Below are 22,728 nucleotides of genomic sequence, written 5' to 3' on the forward strand. Positions count from 1 at the left end.
GAGGGAGCCCTGAGAGGGGCTCTGAAGGCCCACCTGACTGGGGGTGGGGCTTGGAGTCAGGAGGGGTCTTGAGTTCCACAGGTTTCCTTCTCTGACTGGGGGTATCTCTTGGGGTGGGGGTGTCTCCTCACTGGTTAGGGACCTCTGCTGACAGCCCCACAGGAAGGTGGGGGAGGTCCTTCTCTATGGAGGGAGTTTACGGGGCCTCTTTCCAGGGAACGATCCCTTTAGGGGTCTCTTATCTCTGTCCCTATATGGGGGGTCTCGAAGCCATTTCTCAGGGGTCTCAGGAAAAATCTCAGGGGGCTTCCCTCCCAGGGCGAGTCTCCCCTGGGGCCTCTTGCTCTCGGGCGGGAGGAGGTGTCTCACCATGAGCTGGAAGAAGAACCAGGCGTGCTGCAGGACGGCCTCGCGCACGGCACTGCCGCTCACCACCCACTGCAGAGCCAGCTCCTCGTGAAGCAGCTGGAGGCAGGGGCAGGGGCAGGGGTCACAGAGAGCTGAGGGGCCCGCCCCAACCCCCTCGGAGAGCATGAAGGGGGAGGATGAAGCTGGAGGGCTTGGGGTTAGAGCAGCAGGAGGCCATGCAAGAGAGAGGGGGCAGGAGTCAGATGTGCCCTTTCCCCGGGCTCTCCAGGCCCTGCTGGGCTCGGGGGATGGGAGCTCTGGACCCCTTTGCCGGGCCCAGGCCAAAACTGCGCCACCCACCCCTGCTTCCCACTACCTTCGGCACAGTGGGTCTCGGCTGGGTGGCTGGTGGGGCGGAGGAGGAGCTCTCGAGGTAGGAAGAGGTTCGGGTAGAGCTGCGGTCGATGGCCTATGATGGGATGGAGTGGAGAGGGTGGGATGGCAAGGAGGGGTTAGTGTGGGTAGGTGGTATGGACAGAGGAAAGATGTGTCCGTGTGGACAGGCAGTGGGGGTGTGGATGGAGGAGAGTGTGAGGGAGATGAGAATAAGGAAGACACAGCAAGGAGGTGGAAAGCAGGGTGAACAGAACAGGTTAGGACGTGGGCCGGAGAGCCCGTAGGCAGGGAGTACAGAGGTGAGCATGGATGGAGCAGGACCCGGCAGAGACATAGGTGAGAGAATGGATGGGAAGAGTGTAGGTGGAGAAGGTAAAATCATTGTAGATGGTGAAGAGTGAGTGTGGTCAGAGGAGGTGAGAGTGAGTATGGACAAGGGTGGAGAGTATGAGTGAGTCAGTGAGTTCAGGGGTAGACAGAGAAAGGAGAGGGAGGGCACAGATGTGGAGGAGGGAGAGTATAGACAGAAAAGGTTAAGAGAGGAAGGAAGAGGAGAAAGAGGAGGAATTCTAGGACAGAGGAGGTAGATGGTGATGAGAAGCAGGATGAGCAGCTGAGAGTCCTGGGTTCCAGGCCTGGCCCCACTCCAGCCTTCCTTGGGGCCTTACTAGGCCTCAGTTGTCCCCATCTGTGAAATGGGTACGGGGACTCAAGCTCCACTATCCCCTCCTCCTTTGTTGGTCAGGAGGTGAGGCTGCTGGCAGGGAGATGGAGGCGGCCCAGCCCTGGGACCCCTGCCTTGACAGTGGAGGTCCCCCCCAACTCCCACAATCCCAGCCACACACCCTGGCTTCTCAGCAACCACTGCAAAGGCCAGCCTTGGTGCCCCCTCCTACCTGGAATGCCCACCCTCTTGCCATCTCATCACATCCTATGTGATCTTCAAGGCCCAGCTGACACCTCAGAGATCGGAGGGCAGTGGGGGGAGTCCTGTTAAAAATGCAGGGGGGCTGGCAGGACCCATGAACCCAGATTCCCAGCAACCTGGAAAGTCTGTCCAAAAGCCCCCCTGCCTGTGCTGCTAACCGTCGCCTGGACCACCATGCAGTGCAGGTCGCCTGAGTGACAGCACGGAGCTGGCACAGGGCCGAGGGCCACATGGGCAGGAAACCAGCCCCTCTGGCTTCCTGGCTCCATCTTACCCTTCAGGTCCCAGCAAAACATGTTCTCTCTCTGGAGAGGAGCCGCAGACCACCCAGAGGGAGGCTGGTGGTCCCCTTTGTTTGTCTCCTTCTGGGCATTGCACACTGCACTCACACGCTGGTGCGCTGGTTTGCGTGGTGCCTGGCTCCCCAACTAGCTGGCGGCTCAGGGGTGAGGCTGGCCCGGGGATCTATGTCACTGACAACATCCCACCTGCAACCCCTAACTCTCTCCTGGGCTCAAGACTGCTGTGCTGAGCACTTTCCTGAGAATCTTAATCACATCTGAAAATTCAGAGCCTGGGGTGCAGGGCGAGCCCCCAGCAGAGCCAGGATTCACACCCGTCTCTCTGAAAGCAAAGCCCCCTGCATACGAGGTACCTGGGATAGGGTAGGAGAAAGGGAGCCGCCCACAGGGCTCCCCTTTGTCTGAAACAGGACGGGGGAGCCCAGACGTTCAGTTTTGTCCCCTTGGGACCATTCAGGTTGCTATGTCAAGGGAACAGTTGAGAGCCTCCTGAACAGAGTGGATTAAAGGGATAGAAATCGGCCATGCGGGACAGTGAGGTTACAGTGGTTGGATTTGCATATCATTTACATGCCATGTACACACCACCCATCCCTTCCTTCTGTCTCTGCCTGAGGCTGTGGTCCATGTGGCAGCAGTTTACGATGACCCTGTGATGCCTACCGCACCGACTCCACAGATCCAAACAAAGCAGAAGGGGTCCGCCTCCTCCTTCAGGCAGTCCCCCTAGGTTAGTCAGCCGCAGCCAGGACTTAGGAGGAGCTCATGCTGAGGTGGGGTCACACGCGTGCAGGGGCAGGGAGGGAGGGCACCTGTCTGGGGTCGGCCCCACAATAAGGGGGCGCCCGGCGCAGCACAGCCTTGCTGCCTCCTGGAGCATAGGCAGAATTCACCCAGGAGTGTGAGCGGTCGATACCCTGGAGATACATGGGTCAGTGGTAGAATCCATGGGTAGACGACAAAGAAACCAGCATAAAAAACCAAGGGTGTGCCCCGGCCGGTGTGGCTCCATTGGTTGGGCATCGTCCTGTTCACCGTAAGGTTGCTGGTTTGATTAACAGTCAGGGCACATGACCGGGTTGCGAGCTCGATCCCCAGGGCGGGGTGTGAAGTAGGCAGCTGATTGATGTTTTGCTCTCACATTGATGTTTCTCTCTCTTTCTCTTTCTCTCTCTCACCCTCTCCCATCCTCTTTCTCTAAAAATGAATTAAAAATCTTTAAAAAACAACAACAAGTGTGAACACTACCCTGGACCATATATATGTGTGCCCATGTAGGCATCCACATGCAACCCTGGAAAACTGGTGTGCATTACGTGCATGGGGTGCATGAGTATATGAACCTGTGTTCACACGTGCGTGAGACACACACGTATATGCATTTGTGAACATACACACATGGGGCACACATATACCTGTGCTCCATGCATGTACACCTATGGGGCAAACGTATTCGTGACCTGTATATTTACATGCATAGGGCACACATGTATATGTGCCTCCCAGTATGTACACACATGGGGCACACACGTATATGCACCCACACACATGCATGCGTACCCCATGTGTGTACACATGCAGGGCACACACATATATGCATCTGTGTATGTGTGTGGTACATGTGTTTCACCACCAGGCCAAGCCCCAGCCACCCATCCTTAGGTCAGCCCCAGAGTATAGAGCCAGTGTAAACCCAAGTGCTAGCTCCCAACCTGTGACAGCCACAGCCCCTCTGCGGCCCAGGGTCCAGCCTGTGTCCATGCCCCTGTCTGCTGTTTCCTGTCCTCCACCAACACTGAGGTCCTTCACCCACCCACCCGGCAACCACGGCACTGAGGCCGGAGGCTCCAGGGTCCCCCTCGCCCTACCTTGCTGGCCAAGATGCGGGAGACCTCGTCGTCCACAGAGCCAGGGGCCACGGCCAGGTCAGGGTTGCTGCTGCTGATGCTCTTAGAGCGAGCCAGGTAGAGGCTGGCAGGGCGGCCGGGGCCACGGGCCAGCGTGGCAGGCTGCACTGCCACCGGAGGGGCCCCTGAGCAGGGAGGGAATACGGTCACCACCTGCCTACCACCCCGATGACCTGCCCCTTCCCAGCGGGCTGCCTTTGGTGAAGTCATTTTCTTGTTAGGAGCCTCGAGGTGCCTCGCCTGTAAAATGAGTGTGAGAATGGCTGCCGCCTCATAACAATTTTGGGGGAGACTAAAAAACACCGAGCACAGTGCCTGGCACACAGTAAGTGCCCAGAGAAGGGAGTGGTTCCTATTAGTTATTGAGCAAATGAGAAAAACATCCGACTTGATTGAGTAGCCACTGTACCAAGCATTTTGCAGGGTTACTATGTCATCTCCTATTACCAGCACCCCCAGGAACGCGGGGCACTTTATTGATGTTTTACACACGGGAAAACAGGCTCAGAGAGGTGAAGTCACTTGCCCAAGTTATGGAGCTTGTAGGAGGGCCCTGCTTGAGTCCCTGCTGGCTGATTGGCTGAGTCACCTGCCAGCAAGCAGGCAGATACCAGACCCCGGGGGTGGAGCAAAACTTGCAAGCTGTCCAGACCAACCGAGGCCTGTGTGGCCTCAGAACCTGTGTACATGCCGTTCCCTTTGTCTAGGATGCTCTCCTCCCAGATATTGCCTGTCCTCCAGATCTTCCCACCAATACTCACCACCCAGGAGGCCGGGCTCCGTGCCAGGCAGTCGGAAGGCATAGTAGACATAGGCCGCCAGCAGCAGGCAGTGACCGCGGGCGTCCTGGGCAGCCTCTAGACTCCGATGGATGAGGCTGACTACATGGGCCATTGCTTCAAAAGCTCCACGGCCCAGGTTCACTGCCGGGCAGAGCAGAGGTCAAATTCCAGGGCCCAGGGCCTCCTACCTCCCTGAGAGAGACTTTAGGGTCCAAGGGGTCATGTGGCCATCGAAGGGTCACAGAAGACCAGCTCTCAGCTCAGTGGGCTGAGGTCACTTTCCAGATGGGAAAACGGAGGCCAGAGAGATAAATGGGCTAGAGGAAGTCACCCAGGCCCAGGGGACTGAGGGGCCATTCTCCAGGTGGGGAAACTGAGGTCCGAGGCCGTGCCTGCTCACCGATCTGGCCGCCGATGATGGGGGGCCGCACGACCAGACGTACGAGCTTGTCCAGCACGTGGTGAGAGAAGGCAACGAGGAACTCGGGGCTTGCGAGGCGTAGGGCCGCCAGGCTGGCCCGCAGCTCCTGCTCCACAGTGCTCTCGCTCAGCACGCCGTCCTTGAGCCGGAATGGGAAGGCGCCCTCCTCCAGGACATGCACCAGGGTGAAGAACTTGTCCAGGTATGGGTCCTGGGCGGGGGGGCTGGGGTGAGTGGGGAGGGGCCAGGGCCCTGGTCCAGGAAGCCCCAGGGGATTGAGTTGGGGGCTGAATGGGCAGAGACACTGAGGCCGGGGATCAATGAATTGATAATAAATAAGGACAGGGATGAGACACTAGATCAGCGGTTCTCAACCTGTGGGTCGTGACTTCTTTGGGGGTCGAACAACCCTTTCACAGGGGTCACCTAAGACCATCGGAAAACACATATATAATTATATAATTACATATTGTTTTTGTGATTAATCACTATGCTTTCATTATGTTCAATTTGTAACAATGAAAATACATCCTGCATATCAGATATTTACATGACGATTCATAACAGTAGCAAAATTGCAGTTATGAAGCAGCAACGAAAATAATTTTATGGTTGGGGGTCACCACAACATGAGGAACTGTATTCAAGGGTCGCGGCATCAGGAAGGTTGAGAACCACTGCTCTAGAGGAAGGGAGGGAGGAGAGAGGGGAAGGAACCACCGAAATAGCAGGGGACAGATGGGGGGAGGAGAGGCCGTGCAAAGGGCCAACGCCCTGGCTGGGGGAGCCACTGGCACGCTCCCTGCCTGAGTCAGCAGCCTCCTGGGAGACAGGTCCAGCTGACTGAAGTCTGTCCATGGCCCGAGGCCAGGCCTCTCCCCGGTCAGTGGGAACTGTTGCCCAACTCCTGGTTCCTGCCCTAACACCTACCTGGGGGTGCACGGAGGACACAGCCATGAGCTCCACGCTGAACACGCCCTTGTGGCCGTCCACCCAGCGCATGCCCGGCAGTGCCACCTGTGGGAGGGACACACCTGTGGGCACTGACTGGCCCTCCCCCACTGGTCAGGCCACCAGCTCCAGGCATTTCAACGATTGCAACACCACAACCTCAGCACGGCCCTGCCTGGGGGAGCAGCTGGGCACCCTGCCCCCAGCCCAGCCCAGAGATGGGGGTGAGGGCAGTTAGGAGGGAGCACTGTGGGGTTCCACTGGAGACCCAAGATGAACATCAATGGAAGGGAATGAATCAGAAAATAGGATCATGCAAGATGGAGGCCCCAGGGGCACGAGTGAACAGCGTGAGGGTATGCGGGAGGGTGACGAAGTATTCACGGAGGGGGTGGGGATGATTGGCCCTGAAGTGCTCCTGGGGGACAGTGATCAGGAAGGTGGGCAGGGCTGCTAGGGGGGCACTAGGACGCAGGGGTAGGAGGGGACAGGGAGGGACACAGGGGCCATAGGACACACAGAGGCAAGAGCAGGAGTGAGGAGGCAGCCCGGGGCCCTGGCCCTGACAGAGGACAACACGGTTCCCAGAGGTGCTGACGGCAAGGAAGGCAGGGCACGAACGGGGAACCACCAGGAAAGTAGGGAAGGTGGGCAATGCATTCCCGGGGGACCATCACGAGGCAGGAGCCCAGGGAGCCTCGGGGACCAGGGCGGTGGGAGGCACGGGGCCAGAGCACTTACGTCAGGTGTGAGCACGGAGTAGCTGGGCGGGGGCTGGTCCACGGACACGGGGAGGCAGAAGGGGCCGGTCCTCAGGCGGCCGTGCTGCAGCAGTGGGATCCACTAGGAAGAGGCTGGGGGTCAGGGGACGGCCGGGCAGGGCCAGGCGGGCTGGGGAGGGGGAGGCAGGCTGGCGGGGGCCTCACCGTGAAGCCCACGGGAGTCTCCAGGGCTGTGCCAGGCCGGGGCTGGCAGCTGACGTGGTAGAAGGTGAAGAGCAGGTGGTGGTTCTCGGTCACACAGGCTGGAAGATGCAGCTTGAACTCCTCGTAGAACTCAGGGGACCTGGCAGGGCCGGGCTGGCGTTCAGGGGACGGGGACCCCCCTGGTCTGCCCCCTGCCTCCGGTCACGTGTTCCCCCAGAGCTGCAGACCCCACTGTCTCTGCTCTCTGCCTCGGGTTCCCCCACTAGCATTTCTGGAACCTGCCCCTCCCTCCCCTCTTCCTGCTGCTGTCCCCCCACCAGTGCCCCTGGCCCCCCACCCCACCTACTTGTTGTGGTAGACCACCGGCGTGAAGGCCTCCCGGGTGAATTCGCTGCAGCTGGACTTGCCAAAGATGACCTGGGGGAGCAGGGCCATAAGGGGCCGGCCGGGGACACCTCACCCACCTCTCCCGGGCCCAGCCACTGACCGGCAGGGCCTGGCTGGGGTCCTCGCCCGCCATGTACTGCACTCGCACGGTGAGGTTGCGCACGGAGCCCTGGCGGCTGCTGAAGTTGAGGCTGTGCGGGTACACGTAGAGCAGGTTCCTGGAGGGACAGGGGCAGGGGAGGGGGTGTCAAGGGGACAGAGGCGGCTGGGCTCCTGGAACAAGCCTGGCCTGGGACACAGGACAGCGGCCACACGGCCGAGGCACTGAGGGCTGGGCGAGGGGCAATTAGGGGCACAGTTTGGAAATGTGACTGGCAGGGAGCTGGAGACAGACGGGCAGCCTCGGAGCGTAGACAGGGAAACTGTGGCAGACGGTGGAAACACAGAGGCCTTTGGGGACACTAATGAGGCAAAGGCAGGGGCCACATGGGTGCTCAGGGCTGAGTTCCAAGGTGGCCCCGGTGGCCCATGGTCAGGATAAGCCCTGCCCGGGCTGACCTGCCCCTCACCCGCTCAGGGGCCCGTCCACCCCTTCCCCCAGGAGAGGCCCCTCGTTACATCGCTTGTCTCTCAGGTGGGAAAACTGAGCCGGGAACCGGTGTAAGGGCTTGGCTGGGGTCAGAGGTTGGCCTCTCTCCCCAGGGGTGACTCTGTGCCAGCCCCGACCTCCCTCTGGGCTTCAGTTTCCCGCCTGTGTAATGGGGGCATCAACCCTCCCAGCTGAGCCGCTGTAACAATACCAAGGACGGTAACAGTGAGGACAATGATTGCACCAACCACCGAGGGGGCACCAGAGTGCCAGGCTCCGGTTAAGCACTCACCATGAAACAGCTCATTTACTTTTCACAAGCAGCTTGTGAGGCAAGACTCATGTCACCCCCTTTCACAGGCAAGGAGAGCGAGTCGCTTGCCCGTCCTTGCCCAGGGGGAAGATTGGCAGCTCGCATGGATCCGGGGCATGTGTGGGTCTCGAAGTCGGACCGTGTGGCCTTGGCAGAGTCTCTGCCAGCTGCACCCACTCCCCCGGTTCTCAACCAGGCCGACAAAGACGCCGGCCTCGGGGGCTTGTGGGAAGGGCATGCGCTCAGTTACTGTCATCAGGGGCACAGCTCTGCGCAAACTGGGAAACTCATAAAAGCCTATTGTTACCGTCACTGCCGTGCCCCTCTGCAGGAGGGGAAACCAGAGCTCAGAGCTCCTTGGTCCCCCAGCACCTGGGCCTGTCCTCCCCCAGTGCCCCCAGCCCACACCTGGCCTCAGCCCCAGCCTGCGTGACTCCAGCATGGCCCCGCTGGACGTTCGCTTGATGCAACCATTGTACCGCTGCCAGGCCCTTGCACAACACAGACACCCGACTGGCTGGTTAACGATTGACCGGGGGTTGAAGGGGCGCTGAGGCATAAAAGGCAGCAGTGGCGCCGTGACCGCACCTCCAGCCACTCAGCCACGGCCATGCTCGCTCTGTGTCTGCTGTGTTCCCTGCTGACGATGGTCTGGCCGGCCCCTGCGGCCCCCGTGGGCAGCGTGGAGCCGGCACAGTACGAGGAGCTGACCCTGCTCTTCCACGGGGCCCTGCAGCTGGGCCAGGCCCTCAATGGCGTGTACAAGACCACGGATGCACGGCTGATGGAGGCCCAGCACAGCATAGGCCAGTACGACCGTGCCCTGGGGCTCCTGGGGCAGGAAGTCAGCCAGGGCTGGGATGCGGCCCAGGAGCTACGCGCAAGCTTGCGGGAGATGCAGGTGAGCACTGCTTTCTGACCCCCTGGGGCGGGTGAGGATCTGTCCTGGTTACGTGTAGGGTGACCAACTGTCTGGGTTTGCCCGGGAAGAGGGGGGTTCCTGGAATATAGCAATTTCAGTGTTAAAACCAGGCATGACCCAGGCAAACAAAGACAAGTCGGTCATCCTGCTACCGTCTCCCTATCGACGCTCTGCAGGGGGAAGAGGACGCTCTGCAGCTGCAGGCAGAGGCCACGGCCCGGGCGCTGGGGAAGGCGGCCCAGGGGCAGCAGGTGCTGCGGGAGAACATGCGGCAGCTGGAAGTCCGGCTGAGAGGTGCCTGGCTGGGCCGGGCCCATCAAGAATTCGAGGCTTTGAAGGTAAGGGGCTCCCAGTCCTGGGGGAGTTGAGACCCTGATACCCAGTCAGAAGCTGCTTTTAGAGCAAGTCCCAGAGATCCCCCTCACCCAGGTCAGCTTCCCAGCACCCGGTGGGACCCTGGGCGAAACCCATGTCCCTTTCCCTGTCTCAGTTTCTCCACTTGCAATCAAGTCAACAATTGATGTCTCAGAGTGGAGTCAGGGACTCAAAGATACTCAGCATGGGGCCAGGAAGAGGCTAGGTACTCAATAAATGCATACTTTTAGAGAAACTGGCAACATTTCTTGCGTGTTCAGGAAGTACCCAGCACTGTAGTGTGTCCTTTAATAATCCATATCATGCTCATAATGCTACCAAGTGAGTCCCATTTCTTCCCCATTTTACAGCTAGGGAAGCTGAGGCCTGGGAGTGGCAGTGACATCCCGGGCCACACAAATGCAATGAGGAGAGGGGGCTGGGTAGGATCAAGGGATGGGAGGTGAGGCAGCCCCAGCTGAGGTTTCTGTCTTGACCCCACAGGCCCGTGCTGACAAGCAGAGCCACATCCTGTGGGCCCTCACGGGCCACGTGCAGCGACAGAGGCGGGAGATGGTGGCACAGCAGCACCGGCTGCGACAGATCCAGGAAAGGTGAGGCTGGTGGGGGTTGGCACGTAGGGCCACTGGGTCGGGGGTATGCAGGGAAGCAGGATGCCCCCCACACCCCACCTTGGCTGAGCCTCATCTCCCTTCCAGACTCCACACAGCGGCGCTCCCAGCCTGAGCCTGCCTGGCAGCACTGAGGACCAGCCATGTACACCTAGGGACGCTGCCACGCCCCACGCGGCCCCTGCACAGTGAGGAGCTGCCTGTCTGCTGGGGTCAGCCAGGCTGTCGGGCCCCGCTTCCGGCCCTGGATCAGAGACAGAAGCAGGTGGGGACGAACAGAAGACACGGCCCCACGGAGGAGGAGTGAAGGAAAGACGTGTGTCCCTTCATGCCTACATACCCATTAAAGCAACAGTGGCATCTCACCCCGAGTGTCTGTGTGTGTCTGGGACAAAGGGGGCCTCACTTTGCCCCCCATTCAAGTGCCCAACTGGGCCCCAGAGCTGTACCTGTAGCTTGTGTGGGGGGCGTAGACCTCACGGGTGGGAAACTCCAGGATCTCCTTGGTGGGCCGGCCCCTGGGGTCTGGGTAGGGCTTGACATGAAGCAGCTCCGGGGACAGGCAGAAGTGGGGGTTCTCGGGGGCCGGGGAAATGTCGATCTTGAGCTGGGCTGGGGAGGGGAGCCAGTTTGCACCTGCCTAGGAGCCTCCTAGCCAGATCCCACCCTCTCTGGACTTTGGGGTCCCGGCTCAAACTCCCCCACAATGCCCTCTGGTGGCTGTCCTTCAGGTACCAAGGCCAGAAGTCACCCTCAGCTCCCACCTCTTGTCCCCACATTGGATCAGCTCTGCCCTCAAGATCCATGGCCCCCAGCCACTACATCCCCCAATTGGCCCAATATCTGCCTTATTTATTGTTTCTAATCTGTGGCCACCCTGGAAGGTCCAGCCTCTGAAGCTATCATGGTCCCTGTGGAGCCCCCAGGGTCAGACACAGCGGGTGGTCAGGGTTTGCTGAGTGACACCTCTTGCTTATGGGGTGCAGCACGCACCGGTCACAGGCCGCAGACGCCGTAGCAAGGACGAGGGGCGCCGCATGTCAGCCAGGAACTTGAAGAGGTCCTCATCACTGAGCCTCTCGGCCTCCTGCACCAGACCCGCATCCATGAGCCGGGTCCCCCGGGGCCTGTGCGACCACGGGGGTGTCCCTTGGTGCCCCTCCCCTCGCCCCCTCCCCTGTGGCCATGATACCTGTTTAAAGAAGTTGGTGACAGTTAGTGTGGCCGGGCGGAAACTGGAGAAGCTGCAGGTGTCGTCCCCGCTACTCGTCCGATCTGGGGGCCCCCGACGGCGGCGGTCAGTCCAGGCGGGTCGGCGCTCTAGGGGCAGCAGTGACGGTGATGGATGGAGGGGGACAGGGGTGAGAGGCAGGGAAGGAGACACTTGGAGACTTAGCCTGTACAGAGTACGGCCAGCAGAGGGCGCCCCTTCCTTCCCCAGTAGCCCCGCCCCCGGGCCACCAGCCCCGCCTTCTCACCGCTCTCGGAGTCGGAGTCCCGATCTGGCTGGCCAGCGCTGCTCACGATGTTGGCTAAGTGCACGGCCGTCCAGGCAAATGGCATTCGGTAGCGGCCCAGGCGGGTGCAGAACTGCTCGGCCGCTAGGCGAAGCTTCTCCAGCTTCTCCTTGTTCTGTGGGGAGACCCTCCGAGACCCACAAGCTCAGTGCCCCAGGCCTGCTGAATGCAGGGTTGGTGTGGGGTGTGGGGGGTGGGGGGTGAGGGGGCGGGGCGTTCTCCACCAGGTCCAGCCTCCACCGCTTACCTTGGCTGTGTCCACCTCCTTCATCACCATGTAGGGCTCACAGCACTCGCTGATGTCTCCCTGCTGTAATACCTTCTCCAGCTGAGGGGCAGGCAGGCCCAGTGAGGAGCTGCGGGAGCCTGACCTCCCCGCCATACCCCCAACCTCCTGGGCCTCACGTGAGCCCCCAGACACCCATCCACTAGAGCTCTTGCTCCAACACCTCCCTTGGCTCCCACTGTCCTCGGGGTTGAGTGCTAGCAGCCCCCTTGCCAGGCCAGCTGCCTCCACCCACCTTTGAACCCCCCCCCCCCCCCAAAGCCAAGCCTCCCTATTTCCCTACATCTACAATTCTTTGTCAGTAGGAACAGAGGCCACTCCAAGCGTGGCTCTGGGTGACAAGAACTGGACTTCAATCCTGACCACTCTGGGCTGTGGGATCCTGAGCAGGTCCCTCACCTGACCCGTGCCTCAGTTTCCCCACCTGTAAAATGGAGCCATGGCAACCCCCACCTCCCAGGGCTGCTGTGAGGACTCAAGGGGGAATCCCTGTGAAGTCTGACTGACTGTGAGCAGTCCCTATCCAGTGGTGCTCAGTTAACGTCATCCGTGTAACCTAATTGAATGCTTTGGGAAACGAAATTTAAACTCACTCCTGGAAACAATATCCCAAATAAATGTGCCCATTAGGTCTTTTCTCTCCTAATAAACTGAAAAATTCACAACTAAAAAACGTGTTTTAGGCCCTGGCCAGGCATCTCAGTGGTTAGAGCATTGTCCCGATACACCAAGATGGTGGGTTCTATCCCCAGTCAGGCACATACAAGAATCAACTAGTGAATGTATTAATAGGTGAAACAACAAATTGATGTTTCTCTCTCTCTCTCAAATCAATAAATGAGAAATACATATATGTTTAAACATCTGTTCCCCTGGGTCAGGATGCCATTTCTCTACAGGCTGCTCACTCATGGGTCTTGGCTCAGCTGTCACCTCTCCATGGAAGCCCTCAGGGATTTCTCTTCACCTGGGTTGGGTCAGGAGCCTCCTCCAGGCTTGCCCCACTGCCTGTGCTTCCCCAAGAGGCCTGATCATCCTTCCTCATGTCTGTGTTCTTCCATGACCGTAGGGACTGAGCCTGTGACATCACCATTACCACCCCTTCCTTGCCCAGCCCCAGTGGGCACCTTGATGACCAGGAAGATGTCGGGCGAGGGATAGGTCACAGAGAAGATGGCAGAGCGGGCCAGGGTGGAAATAGCCGGGTGAGTGCCATGGGCCCGCAGCAGTCCCTTCACAGAGTCTGAGTTCAGGTCGAAGTAGAAGTTCTCCGAGATCTGGGGGCACAAGAGGCAGCTGGGTCACCACCTCCAGGAAGCCCACAGCCTTGCAACGAGGAGGGCAGTGAGGCAGGAAGGGGAAGAAAGGGGCGCCTACCTTCTTCTTCTCCCGCACATCGTACAGGGCCAAGATGCCAAAGATGGGCTCAATCTCGATCTCGAACCTGTGGGTGAGGGGGCGATCTGGCACAGGCTGTTCCTGCCACACTCCCCGCCATCCACACCCCCGACTCCCTCTTGAGGCCCCACCCACCTTGGTGCAGCCTTGGGGGGCATCTAATTCCCACTGAGCCTTCCCACTGAGCCACACGAACTACCATTTAAGGGCTTGCAGGAAAGGCCTGTCCCATTTCGCAAGAGGAAACTGAGGCACTGATTCTACGCCCCCCCCAACTCCCGTCAGTAACTCACACAAAACCCCTCCCCCCAAAATCATGGCTCTTGTTAAGTGTGTAGAGAGGTAGCTTTTGGCACAACAATTCCCTCTCCCCCAAATTAAATTCTCGACTCCCGGGTCTCCCTGTCTCCCCTCTCTGGGATTTCCTTTGTCACCTGGGCCACCCTGGGTTGAGTCTCATTTTCGCTCGCCTGAATGGCCACTGTAACCGCCTCCCTCCCTTGCTCTGCTTGCTGGCCCCTACGCACCAGCTACCTTCTAAGGAAGCATCTTAGAACTTAAATTGTGAGGCTCCCTGACAACAAATTCCTGCATGGCCCAGCCCTGCCACACCTCTTGGTCTCATTTTCCCTCTCCAGATGTCTCCCTTCCTTTGTGTGTGCTGTATGGTCATCCCACGATTACATGCTCTGTATACAGCAGGCACTCAATGAGTGTTGAATGATTGGATGAGCCCACAGAGCCAATTCCCAACCCTTGCGCTTGGGGCGGGCGGCCCACCCGGGCCTCTAGCCAGACCAGGCCTCTCTTTCCTGTCCCTGGCCAACAGGAACTCAGGGTGGGAAGGGGCAGGGCCAGGCTCAGGTCCAAGGCCACATCCTGTTCAGCTCAGTTCCCACGCATTTTTGGCTGCTCCCCAGGGGCGACCGTGGAGGGGGCCTCCAGCCCCAGCGTCACCAGCGCCCGTCCACCTGGGTCCCACCAACAGAGTGGGAGCGTGCCAGCCTCTGGCCTCCCAGATTGTGTGATTTTGGCGCAGGGACTTCGTCACTCTGTGCTTCGGCTTCCCCACTTGTGTCCACTTCACAAGGTTTAGTGAAGATCAGAGTGAATGTGCGTGGATGGGCTGAGAACAGAGCCTGGTACAGCACTTAAGGATTGGTGGCTTCGAGTAATGGAAACGGAAGTCTTATTTCCCACGTAAAGGCCCATGGCCTCACGGGTCCCATGGCTGCACGTGGTAACGGCACGGCTCTCGCAGTGAGCACCGAGTGTGTGCCACACCGTGATCTAGCTGTCTGGTTCCCTTGCGTGTCTGAACGGGGGAGGTAAGCACACTCACTTAAGTGACAGACACTTGACCAGGATCCTCTGTCCAAAGTGTTCGCAGGGCGGCTCCGGGTGGCTGCAGCGTTCCACGGCCTCGTCCTGCCAAGAACCGGGGGGCAGCTGGGACACGTGCTCCAAGAAGAGCTTGGAATGTATAGCCTGAGACCAGCTCAACCCCCAGCCTGACTAAACTTGAAGTCTCTTGCCTCTGAGCCTTTGCACATGCTGTTCCCCAGCCTGTAATGCCTTTCTTCTCCCTTCCTCCTTACTGCCGATGCCTGCTCATGGTGTAGGTGGCAGCTTACCTGGCACTTCCTCCAGTAAGCCTTCCCTGACCCCTGAGGCCTGGGCAGGCACCTCCTCCAACTTAAACTAGTAACAACGAAAATAATAACAATAATTCTTGGTATAATTATCCTATATAATAAAAGCATAATATGCAAATTGACTAAATGGCAGAACAACTGGTCGCTATGACGTGCACTGACCACCAAGGGGAAGACGCTCAATGCAGGAGTAAGAAGTCCCAGACTACATGAGGGTGCAGGCCATGCTGAGGGCTCCCCTGTCCCAGTGCATGAATCTCATGCACCGGGCCTCTAGTCCATATAATAAAAGCCTAATATGCTAAGTGTCCGGTCTCTGTTCAACCAATCAAAGCATAATATGCTAATGATATGCTAAGGCTACTCAATCGCTTGCTATGATATGCACTGACCACCAGAGGGCAGATGCTCCAACTGGTAGGTTAGCTTGCTGCTGGGGTCCAGCTGATCTGGACTGAGCAAGACAAGCTGGACACGCCCTGGAACCCTCCTGCGGTCCCTGGCTGGCTGGCCAACCTCCGGCATCCCTCCCCGACCCCGATCGTGCACCAGTCAGGTCCCTTGGCCTGGCCTGCAGGAGAGCTGGTTTCAGCTTGATCCTGCTCAATTCAGGAGCTGCTCCTGGTGGTCAGTGTGCTCCCACAAGGGGAACGCTGCTCAGCCAGAAGTCGGGTTCACGGCTGGCGAGCGCAGTGGTGGTGGCGGGAGCCTCTCCAGCCTCTGCAGCAGTGCTAAGGATGTCCCCACGGGGAGTGGGCCTAAGCCATCAGTCAGACACCCCCTGAGGGCTCCCGGACTGCAAGAGGGCGCAGGCCAGACAGAGGGACCTCCCCACCCCGCCAGGCCTCTAGTTATTGGTATAAGGGAGCTGCTCAATAAATGTCAGTTGACAAAGTGGTCACAATGCCCTGTTGCGATGGGCCACGTGGCTGGGGCATTGAGGGCCACGTGAGGGACAAATATCAGCACGTCATTACGGTGTTACTCTGTCTGGGTTGTAATTTCTTGGTAGGAGGGTCTCTTCCACTAGACTGTTAACTTGTGGAGAAGGGGTTGGGTCTATCTTGTTCATGGCTAGATCCCCAGTGCCTGTCATACAACAGGCACCCAAACGTGTCGGTTGAATAAATAGAGGTATACAGTAGGTACCTACTAAAAGTTGGATAAGCAGATAGGTATATATAGAATGCATTCTATTAATGATGACTGTGTGTGTATATATATATATATATATATATATATATATATAATATAAAATATTATATTAGATACCCAATAAGCACTGATTGAATGAATATAGGCGTATACAATTAAGACTCAATAAATGGTTGAATGAAAATACTAGGTACCCAATAAAAGTGGGTTGGATAAATATAGGGGTATATAGATGTCTAATAAAAGCCATTCAATAAAAATAAAGTGTATATCCACTAGTTGTCCAAGATAAATATAGGCATGTAATAGGCACTAAATAAATTCTGTTAGATTAAAGAGAGGTCTATACAGAAAGTATACAATGAGTATTGGTCGAATAAACATGGGGGTGCATATTAGACATCCAATATAAGCCACTGAATAAAAACACAGGGTATACAGTAGGCACCCGGTACAAGTTGGTGGGATAATACATAGGGATGCATGTCAGCTGGAGGGGTGTTGGCCTCGGGGCCTATGTGGGCGGTAGGCACCCACCTCGTCAGGTGCCGGGTAGAGGGTGAGCAGGGTGCGGGCCCGGTGCTGCCTCCGCAGGGCCTCGTTGCGCCGGTCCACATCCTCGGGGGCCACCCGCTCCAGCAGCGAGGGCAGCAGGGAGTCAGCGGCCAAGTTCTTTAGGTCGAAGATGCCAGAGGCGCCGCTGCTCCGAGGAGTGTCCTCTGGGGAGCCCGAGGAATGCCGGGGGTCCTCCTGCCAGTGGAGACGGGCAAGCGCCACCACAAGGGTCACCTGGGGGCTTCACTGACTCTCTTTCTAGAAACTTATTGGCGAGCCTTCCTTCTTCACCATCGTCGGGAAGGCTACTCCCATCCCCATGTTCTGAGCCTCACATGACCCCCATCTGGCCAATCAGAATACATCTACCAGCCCCAGAGACAGGCTCCAAGGTGGAGGACAGACCTGGGCTGGGTCCGTGAGAGCTTCCCTGGGACTCTGCTCACGGTTGCCGGGGGAGGGAGAGTTCTTCTTCCAGGCTGTCACTGGCCCAGGACCCTACCTGACCTCCCAGACACAGCTATGGTCAAAGCTAGATCACTCTGGTTCAAATCCCAGCTCAGCTCTGTGACTCCAGATCTAGACCCCAACTCTGAGGGCCTCAGCTTCCCTAGCTACATCGATAAATAATAACAATGAAAACAATAACAATAGCTCAGTATAATTATTCTTGGTATAAAGCAGCTGCTCAGTAAATGCTGGCTGACAAAATATAGGCTGGAGTCGCAGTGGGACAGTGATGGTCCTCTAACCACCTGGCTGTGCCTCCGTTTTGTAATCTGTAAAATGGGTGTAATGGTTGCCCTGCTCACAGGATGAGAAATGAGGACAAGTATTAAGTACTTAGTATACACTAGGCGCTTAATACATGTTTATAATTATTATCCTTTAACTTTTCACTCATGGGGTCAATACATTTCCTTTTCAATTCAAGGGTATTTGGGTCATTTCCCATTACCTGTGACTGAGAGCCGGGGCTGGAGCCCACACACATACCCCTGCAGGGATCCCGACCCAGGGGTCCCTCACCGAGTCCTCTGGCCCGGATTTCTCATCTCCAGACGCATCCTGCTCAAAAACCTGGCGGCTGAGGCCTTTCTGTCGCTCTCGCTGGGTCTCTGCGGTGATGGGACTGTATGCCGAACTCAGATGCTGGTACCTAGGAGGAGGCGGGGCTGGGTGGGTAGCAGGGATCAGGGCTCCCCCGGATGCACCCTGACACACCTGCAAGGCCATCCACCTACCCTGTACTCCATCCCAGAAGTCCAGCTGCTCACGCAGTGACAATGGGCAGATAAGCAGGAGGACCAGCCACGGACAATGGGCTCTCTGGGCTCAGACCTGGCCTCTTGACCCTCCACCCTGAGCTGCCCCCAGCCAGACCCACCTTCTGTGGGCGATGATCCAGTCCTCTGTATACATCTCCACCGCGGCCCTCACCTGGGCATCCAGCTTTCTGCGCAAAATAAAATCAGGGTAAACAGAGAGCTGTGAGGTAGGGCACGCCCTTCTGCCTGTCTCAGAGACAGGGAGATAGAGGCTGGAGGAGGGCGGAGGGGCGGGGCGGTGACTTCTCCAGGCCACACAGAGGAGGCAGGATTTGAATTCAGGGCTGTTGGGTGTTTGATGGGAAGGAGGTGTAGGTGGGGAGGGGGTGCATGAGGCAGAGTGGAGTTATGAACAGGGAGGGCGTGGGGTGGAACCCACCCTTCCTTGGGGATCCCGAGCTCTGTGGTCCGGCATTCTCGGGGCTGCAGCAGCAGCTCCAGGTCATCAGCGGGAAACTCGACCAGGTCTCGGAGGGGCCCCGGCTCAACCTCGGGCGGCCGGCTCTGCAGCACATCCTCGAAGTCCAGGGGCTCAATGACTTCGGTTAGGGGGACCTGGTTCAGAGCAAAGTGGCCGTGACCCCAGTCCTGGGCACTGGGAGTGGGGGTGGAGGTCGAGTGTGGGCCTGGGCTGCCTCGGATTCAAGTAAGAGGGCAGTGGGAGCCATGGAGGGCGCTGGAGCTGGAGAGGTTCTACGAAGGGTGGTGACCTCAGACTCTCCTCTCCCAGCCCAGCTATGCCGGCCCCACCCCTCCTTCCAGGCAGGAAATCACACCCTGTGCCTGGAAGGGAGGGAACTAATGGTGGAAGGAAAGGCCTCCTGACTGCAGCCGAGAAACACAATTCCTCAGGCCCAGTGGGGAGATGGCCCCACCCCTTCCCTCTGCAGCTGACGGACCTCCCAGCCCCCAGGCCGCCTCCCCCTCTTCAGCTGGGTGGTCCAGGCAGCAGGAGGTGGGGCTCCAACAGGCTGGAGCCTCTCCCCGCTCCCACCCCGACCACCCACAGGGCTGTCCCCCACCCCAGGGAGCACCCTCCCCACTCACAGGGAAGCAGGAATGGGGGCAGCACGGGCGGCCAGGAACCCCTCCCCTGCCACGGCCGGTCGAAGTCGCCTCAGCTTTCCCACAGGACAGGGCACTAGTGGGTGGGGTGGACAGAGCCCAGGCACAGGGGAACCCCAGCTCTACGAGCGGGCGGGGTCTGGGCAGGGGGGGCACCTCCCCAACACTTACCCCCAGGGAGCTGCTGCAGCGCCTGCTGGAGTGGGGAGAGCCGCTGTGCTCCCGGGACACCTGCTTCCTTACCTCGGCGGCCACCGTCCTGCGGGGACAGGAAGGGGGCCGTGGGGACAGGAGAACATGGGCAGCAGGGCCCTGAGAACCTGGGCTTCGGGGCCAACAGATTTATTGTGAGAGAAGAATCCAGGCTGAGGCGAGAAAACAACAGGCCGCTTGGCCAAGAGAACTGAGGCTTCCAGACCCACACATCTCACTGCGGCCCTTCCTACCCCCTCTCCGAGCACAGATGGGGCAACGGCTCCTGGGAAGGGCCATGAGGGGGTCATAGATCCCTCTTCATCCAACCCCCACCCTCACCACGCCAGCCCTCTGGTCTCTGCTTTCTCGTCTGGGGGACCTCTGTCCAGCCTGGGGTCCCTCAAACACCTCACTGTACAGCCATCCAGTATGTGGGCACCATCCTGTGCCTGCTAGGGTGCCTTGGACAGGTCACTCCTGGCACCCAGCCTCAGTTTACCCACTTGTGGCTGTTCTGACCTCACAGGGCGGCTGTGGGGAACAGGCCAGGGGCCTGGCAATCAGAGGGCACTCCATGCATTCTCAGGGAGTCTGACGGTGTATAAGAGGCGGCAGAACTCCCAGAGCACAGCCCGCAACCAAGGTAGGGCTGCGGCCTGCTTGAGTCACCTAAGTCTGCACTGCCCTTGACAGGCAGGGAGGGACAGGACCCTCGGGGAGGGGCCAGCAGGAACATCGGGGACAAGACCCCGTGGGAGCAGGGATCCCCCAGGCCCTCAATCCTTCAGCAGCGCTTAGAAGGAGGGGAAGGAGAGACAGCCATGCAGTTGTCTAGGGGAACAGTGTGCCAGGCAGTGGGAACAGCAAGTGCAAAGGCCCGGAGGCTGTGCTCTGTGCTCTGGGCATGGACTTCTGCTCCGACGTCTCTGTGAAGCAGGCTCCAGGGCTGTGAGGTCCCCGCGGAGGCCCTAGCGTTGGACCCTGCACATCACAGGTGCTCAGTAGATGTGGGTTTTTTGATGGGATGAGTACATCCCTCCCCAACTCCCACCTGGTCCAATTTTCTTTTCTTTTTTTAAAAAAATATATTTTATTGATTTTTTACAGAGAGGAAGGGAAAGGGATAGTTAGAAACATCGATGAGAGAGAAACATCTATCAGCCGCCTCCTTCACACCCCCTGCTGGGGACGCACACGCAACCAAGGCACATGCCCCTGACTGGAACCGAACCCGGGACCCCTCAGTCTGCAGGCCGACGCTCTATCCACTGAGCCAAACCAGTTAGGGATGGTCCAACTTTCTTACATCCCTTGTAAATTGGGAGAAGCCCCAGACCTTTGAGCTGGGCGGCTTTGGGCAGTGGGGACACCTTTTCTGGGCCTCAGTTCCTCTTATAATTGAGAAGGCAGCTGCCTGAGCGTTTAGGCCTCCGTTCTGTTTCCCACTCTTCTGTGTGCGTGAGAATTTTCATAATAAAAAGTTTTACCCCCAAAAGCTCTATACTGAGGATTGCAAACTCGATGGCCCACAGGCCACCACTGAGATGGATGTGTGCAGTGGGGGAGGCTGGGGCCAACTGAGAACCTTAGCTCCATCCAGAAGCCTGAATTCAAGTCCATATGCGTCAAACAAAATTTGACCATGACCCTGACCCAACCTGGGGACCTCCAGTTTGAGGCCCCAGCCTCATTCCTTTTTACTTTTATTTTTTATTTTCTTATTTTAGAGAGGAAGGGAGAGGGAGAAATAGAAACATCACTGATGAGAGAGAATCACTGATTGGCTGCCTTCTGCACGCCCCGCTCTGGGGATTGAGCCCGCAACCAGGGCATGCGCCTCTGACCAGAATAGAACCCGGGACCCTTAAGTCCACAGGCCTACGCTCTCTCCACTGAGCCAAATCAGCTAGGGCACCTCACTCCTTTTCTGTCCCTGCATTCTATTTACTTCCTGTCAACTGTCCCTGAGTCTTGCTTTCATTGATGGGGAGGGGCAGAGATTCTAGAAAATTCAAAGGGTGTTCAAAATTAGGGATTAGTCCCAAAATTGGGACATTCCCCAAATTAGGGAAATTCCCCAAAACTGGGCTGCCTCCTCTGGAAGCCTGGGCACCCAAGGACTTTGGGGGTAATTTACAAAAGATGCCTGGACAGGGGACCTGTCTGTGTCCTGGTCCCAGCTGTTCTGCAGCTGCTGCCCCAGAGCGGAGGCGGGGGGGGGGGGGGGGGGGGGGGGCTAGAGCTCCAGCTTCATTTTGTCATTAGGCGTGGAGAGGCCTCTGCTGTGGGAAAGGGATGGATGGGTCCACAACGCCATGGCCGTGGCAGCCAGTTCCGAGTCGCAGGGCTCTGTACGTGGAGCTGGGCGGGCACGGGCAGGTGACCTCCCTCTGGGACCTCTAGGCTCAGGGGCAGTATCCACACTCACTGAGCTGTTTTGAGTGCAGGGCCTGGCACATGGTAAGTGCTCACTAAGGCTCGCTGTCCCCATGCTGCCTCCAAGAGGATCTTAGGAACTAGAATTCTGGCCCTGTCTTTGACACCAAAGGAGACAGGCTCAGAGAGGGGTCTGGCCCACCCAGGGTCCGCAGCTGAACGCAGCAGGGACGGAACGGAACCCTGGCCGGCAGGAGGCCGAAGTGTGCGCCCCTCAGCACTCCCTGTGACTAGGATGGGAGAAGGAGCCCCAAGAACAGGCCTCCGGAACCTACCTCCTCCCTGTCCAGATGCACCCTGCACACCAGCCCTGTCCAGCCTTGGGGCTTCCACACCCTCTCAACACTAATGGATCCTTGGGTTTGCTCCGTGCGACACCTGTCTGTTCGTGTGCCCAGGTGGGGGGCCTGGCAGGCCTCCTGCCGAGGTGTGACCGTCACCTGCCCCCACTGTCTCCCTGCCTCACTAAGGCAGCCAACCTCTCAGGTGTTTGGAACCACCCCTGGGAGCCACCCCCAACTCCTCTCTTTCTGCCTCCACGTCAGGCGCCCTCACACAGAGCACCTTCAAAGAGGCAGGCAAACTGTTGAGCTGAGTTTAGTGACTCTCCCGGACGTGATCTCACAATTGCAGTAAAGGAAACTGCAGGTGGTGGGTTAGAGCTGTCGGTGAGATCAACCCTCCAAACGTGAAAAACTGACAACCCTGTGTGACACGGAAGAGCTGTTCAGCCCCAGCCGGTTTGGCTCCGTGGATAGAGCGTCGGCCTGCAGACCAAAGAGCCCTGGGTTCGAGTCTGGTCAAGGGCATGTACCCCAGTGGCAGGCTCCTCTTCGGCCCAGGCCCTGGTCAGGGCTCATGCAGGAGGCAAGCGATAGATGTGTTTCTCTCACATTGATATTTCTGTCTTTCCCTCTCTCTTCCATTCTCTCTTAAAAGCAATGAAAAAAATATCCTCAGGCCCTGGCCAGCTTGGCTCA

General features: G+C 58.2%; 2 protein-coding genes across 6 annotated transcripts in view; one reads left to right on the forward strand and one right to left on the reverse strand.

The window, feature by feature from the left end:
* Positions 1 to 22,728, reverse strand: part of DOCK6 (dedicator of cytokinesis 6) — a 44,420-nt gene that overhangs the window by 16,177 nt on the left and 5,515 nt on the right. For 2 of the 5 annotated variants that reach the window (XM_070416071.1, XM_070416070.1), the window contains exons 2-24: positions 19,289 to 19,376; positions 18,432 to 18,607; positions 18,112 to 18,180; positions 17,754 to 17,883; positions 16,707 to 16,919; positions 14,702 to 14,787; positions 13,339 to 13,405; positions 13,089 to 13,238; positions 11,923 to 12,003; positions 11,637 to 11,790; positions 11,351 to 11,478; positions 11,152 to 11,245; positions 10,608 to 10,770; positions 7,449 to 7,566; positions 7,308 to 7,378; positions 6,962 to 7,100; positions 6,777 to 6,878; positions 6,015 to 6,101; positions 5,064 to 5,295; positions 4,643 to 4,804; positions 3,843 to 4,006; positions 2,787 to 2,891; positions 370 to 465 (exon numbers count right to left, since the gene is read on the reverse strand). In XM_070416071.1, coding sequence (XP_070272172.1) covers positions 370 to 465; positions 2,787 to 2,891; positions 3,843 to 4,006; positions 4,643 to 4,804; positions 5,064 to 5,295; positions 6,015 to 6,101; positions 6,777 to 6,878; positions 6,962 to 7,100; positions 7,308 to 7,378; positions 7,449 to 7,566; positions 10,608 to 10,770; positions 11,152 to 11,245; positions 11,351 to 11,478; positions 11,637 to 11,790; positions 11,923 to 12,003; positions 13,089 to 13,238; positions 13,339 to 13,405; positions 14,702 to 14,787; positions 16,707 to 16,919; positions 17,754 to 17,883; positions 18,112 to 18,180; positions 18,432 to 18,607; positions 19,289 to 19,376 — 2,875 coding nt within the window. Of the gene's footprint in view, positions 1 to 369; positions 466 to 724; positions 818 to 2,786; positions 2,892 to 3,842; positions 4,007 to 4,642; positions 4,805 to 5,063; positions 5,296 to 6,014; positions 6,102 to 6,776; positions 6,879 to 6,961; positions 7,101 to 7,307; positions 7,379 to 7,448; positions 7,567 to 10,607; positions 10,771 to 11,151; positions 11,246 to 11,350; positions 11,479 to 11,636; positions 11,791 to 11,922; positions 12,004 to 13,088; positions 13,239 to 13,338; positions 13,406 to 14,701; positions 14,788 to 16,706; positions 16,920 to 17,753; positions 17,884 to 18,111; positions 18,181 to 18,431; positions 18,608 to 19,288; positions 19,377 to 22,728 lie in introns of those variants that run through there. The other 3 variants (XM_070416074.1, XM_070416072.1, XM_070416073.1) reach the window with 3 other exon arrangements.
* On the forward strand, positions 8,840 to 10,516 carry ANGPTL8 (angiopoietin like 8). Its single transcript, XM_070416076.1, has 4 exons — positions 8,840 to 9,151; positions 9,349 to 9,510; positions 10,031 to 10,140; positions 10,246 to 10,516. The coding sequence occupies exons 1-4, from the start codon at positions 8,861 to 8,863 to the stop codon at positions 10,271 to 10,273; spliced, it is 591 nt and encodes a 196-aa protein (XP_070272177.1). The 5' UTR covers positions 8,840 to 8,860; the 3' UTR covers positions 10,274 to 10,516.

The sequence above is a fragment of the Myotis yumanensis genome, unplaced genomic scaffold, assembly GCF_028538775.1.
Source record: "Myotis yumanensis isolate MYYU_CA2020_CCGP unplaced genomic scaffold, mMyoYum1.0.hap1 SCAF_5, whole genome shotgun sequence".
Lineage (NCBI taxonomy): Eukaryota > Metazoa > Chordata > Mammalia > Chiroptera > Vespertilionidae > Myotis > Myotis yumanensis.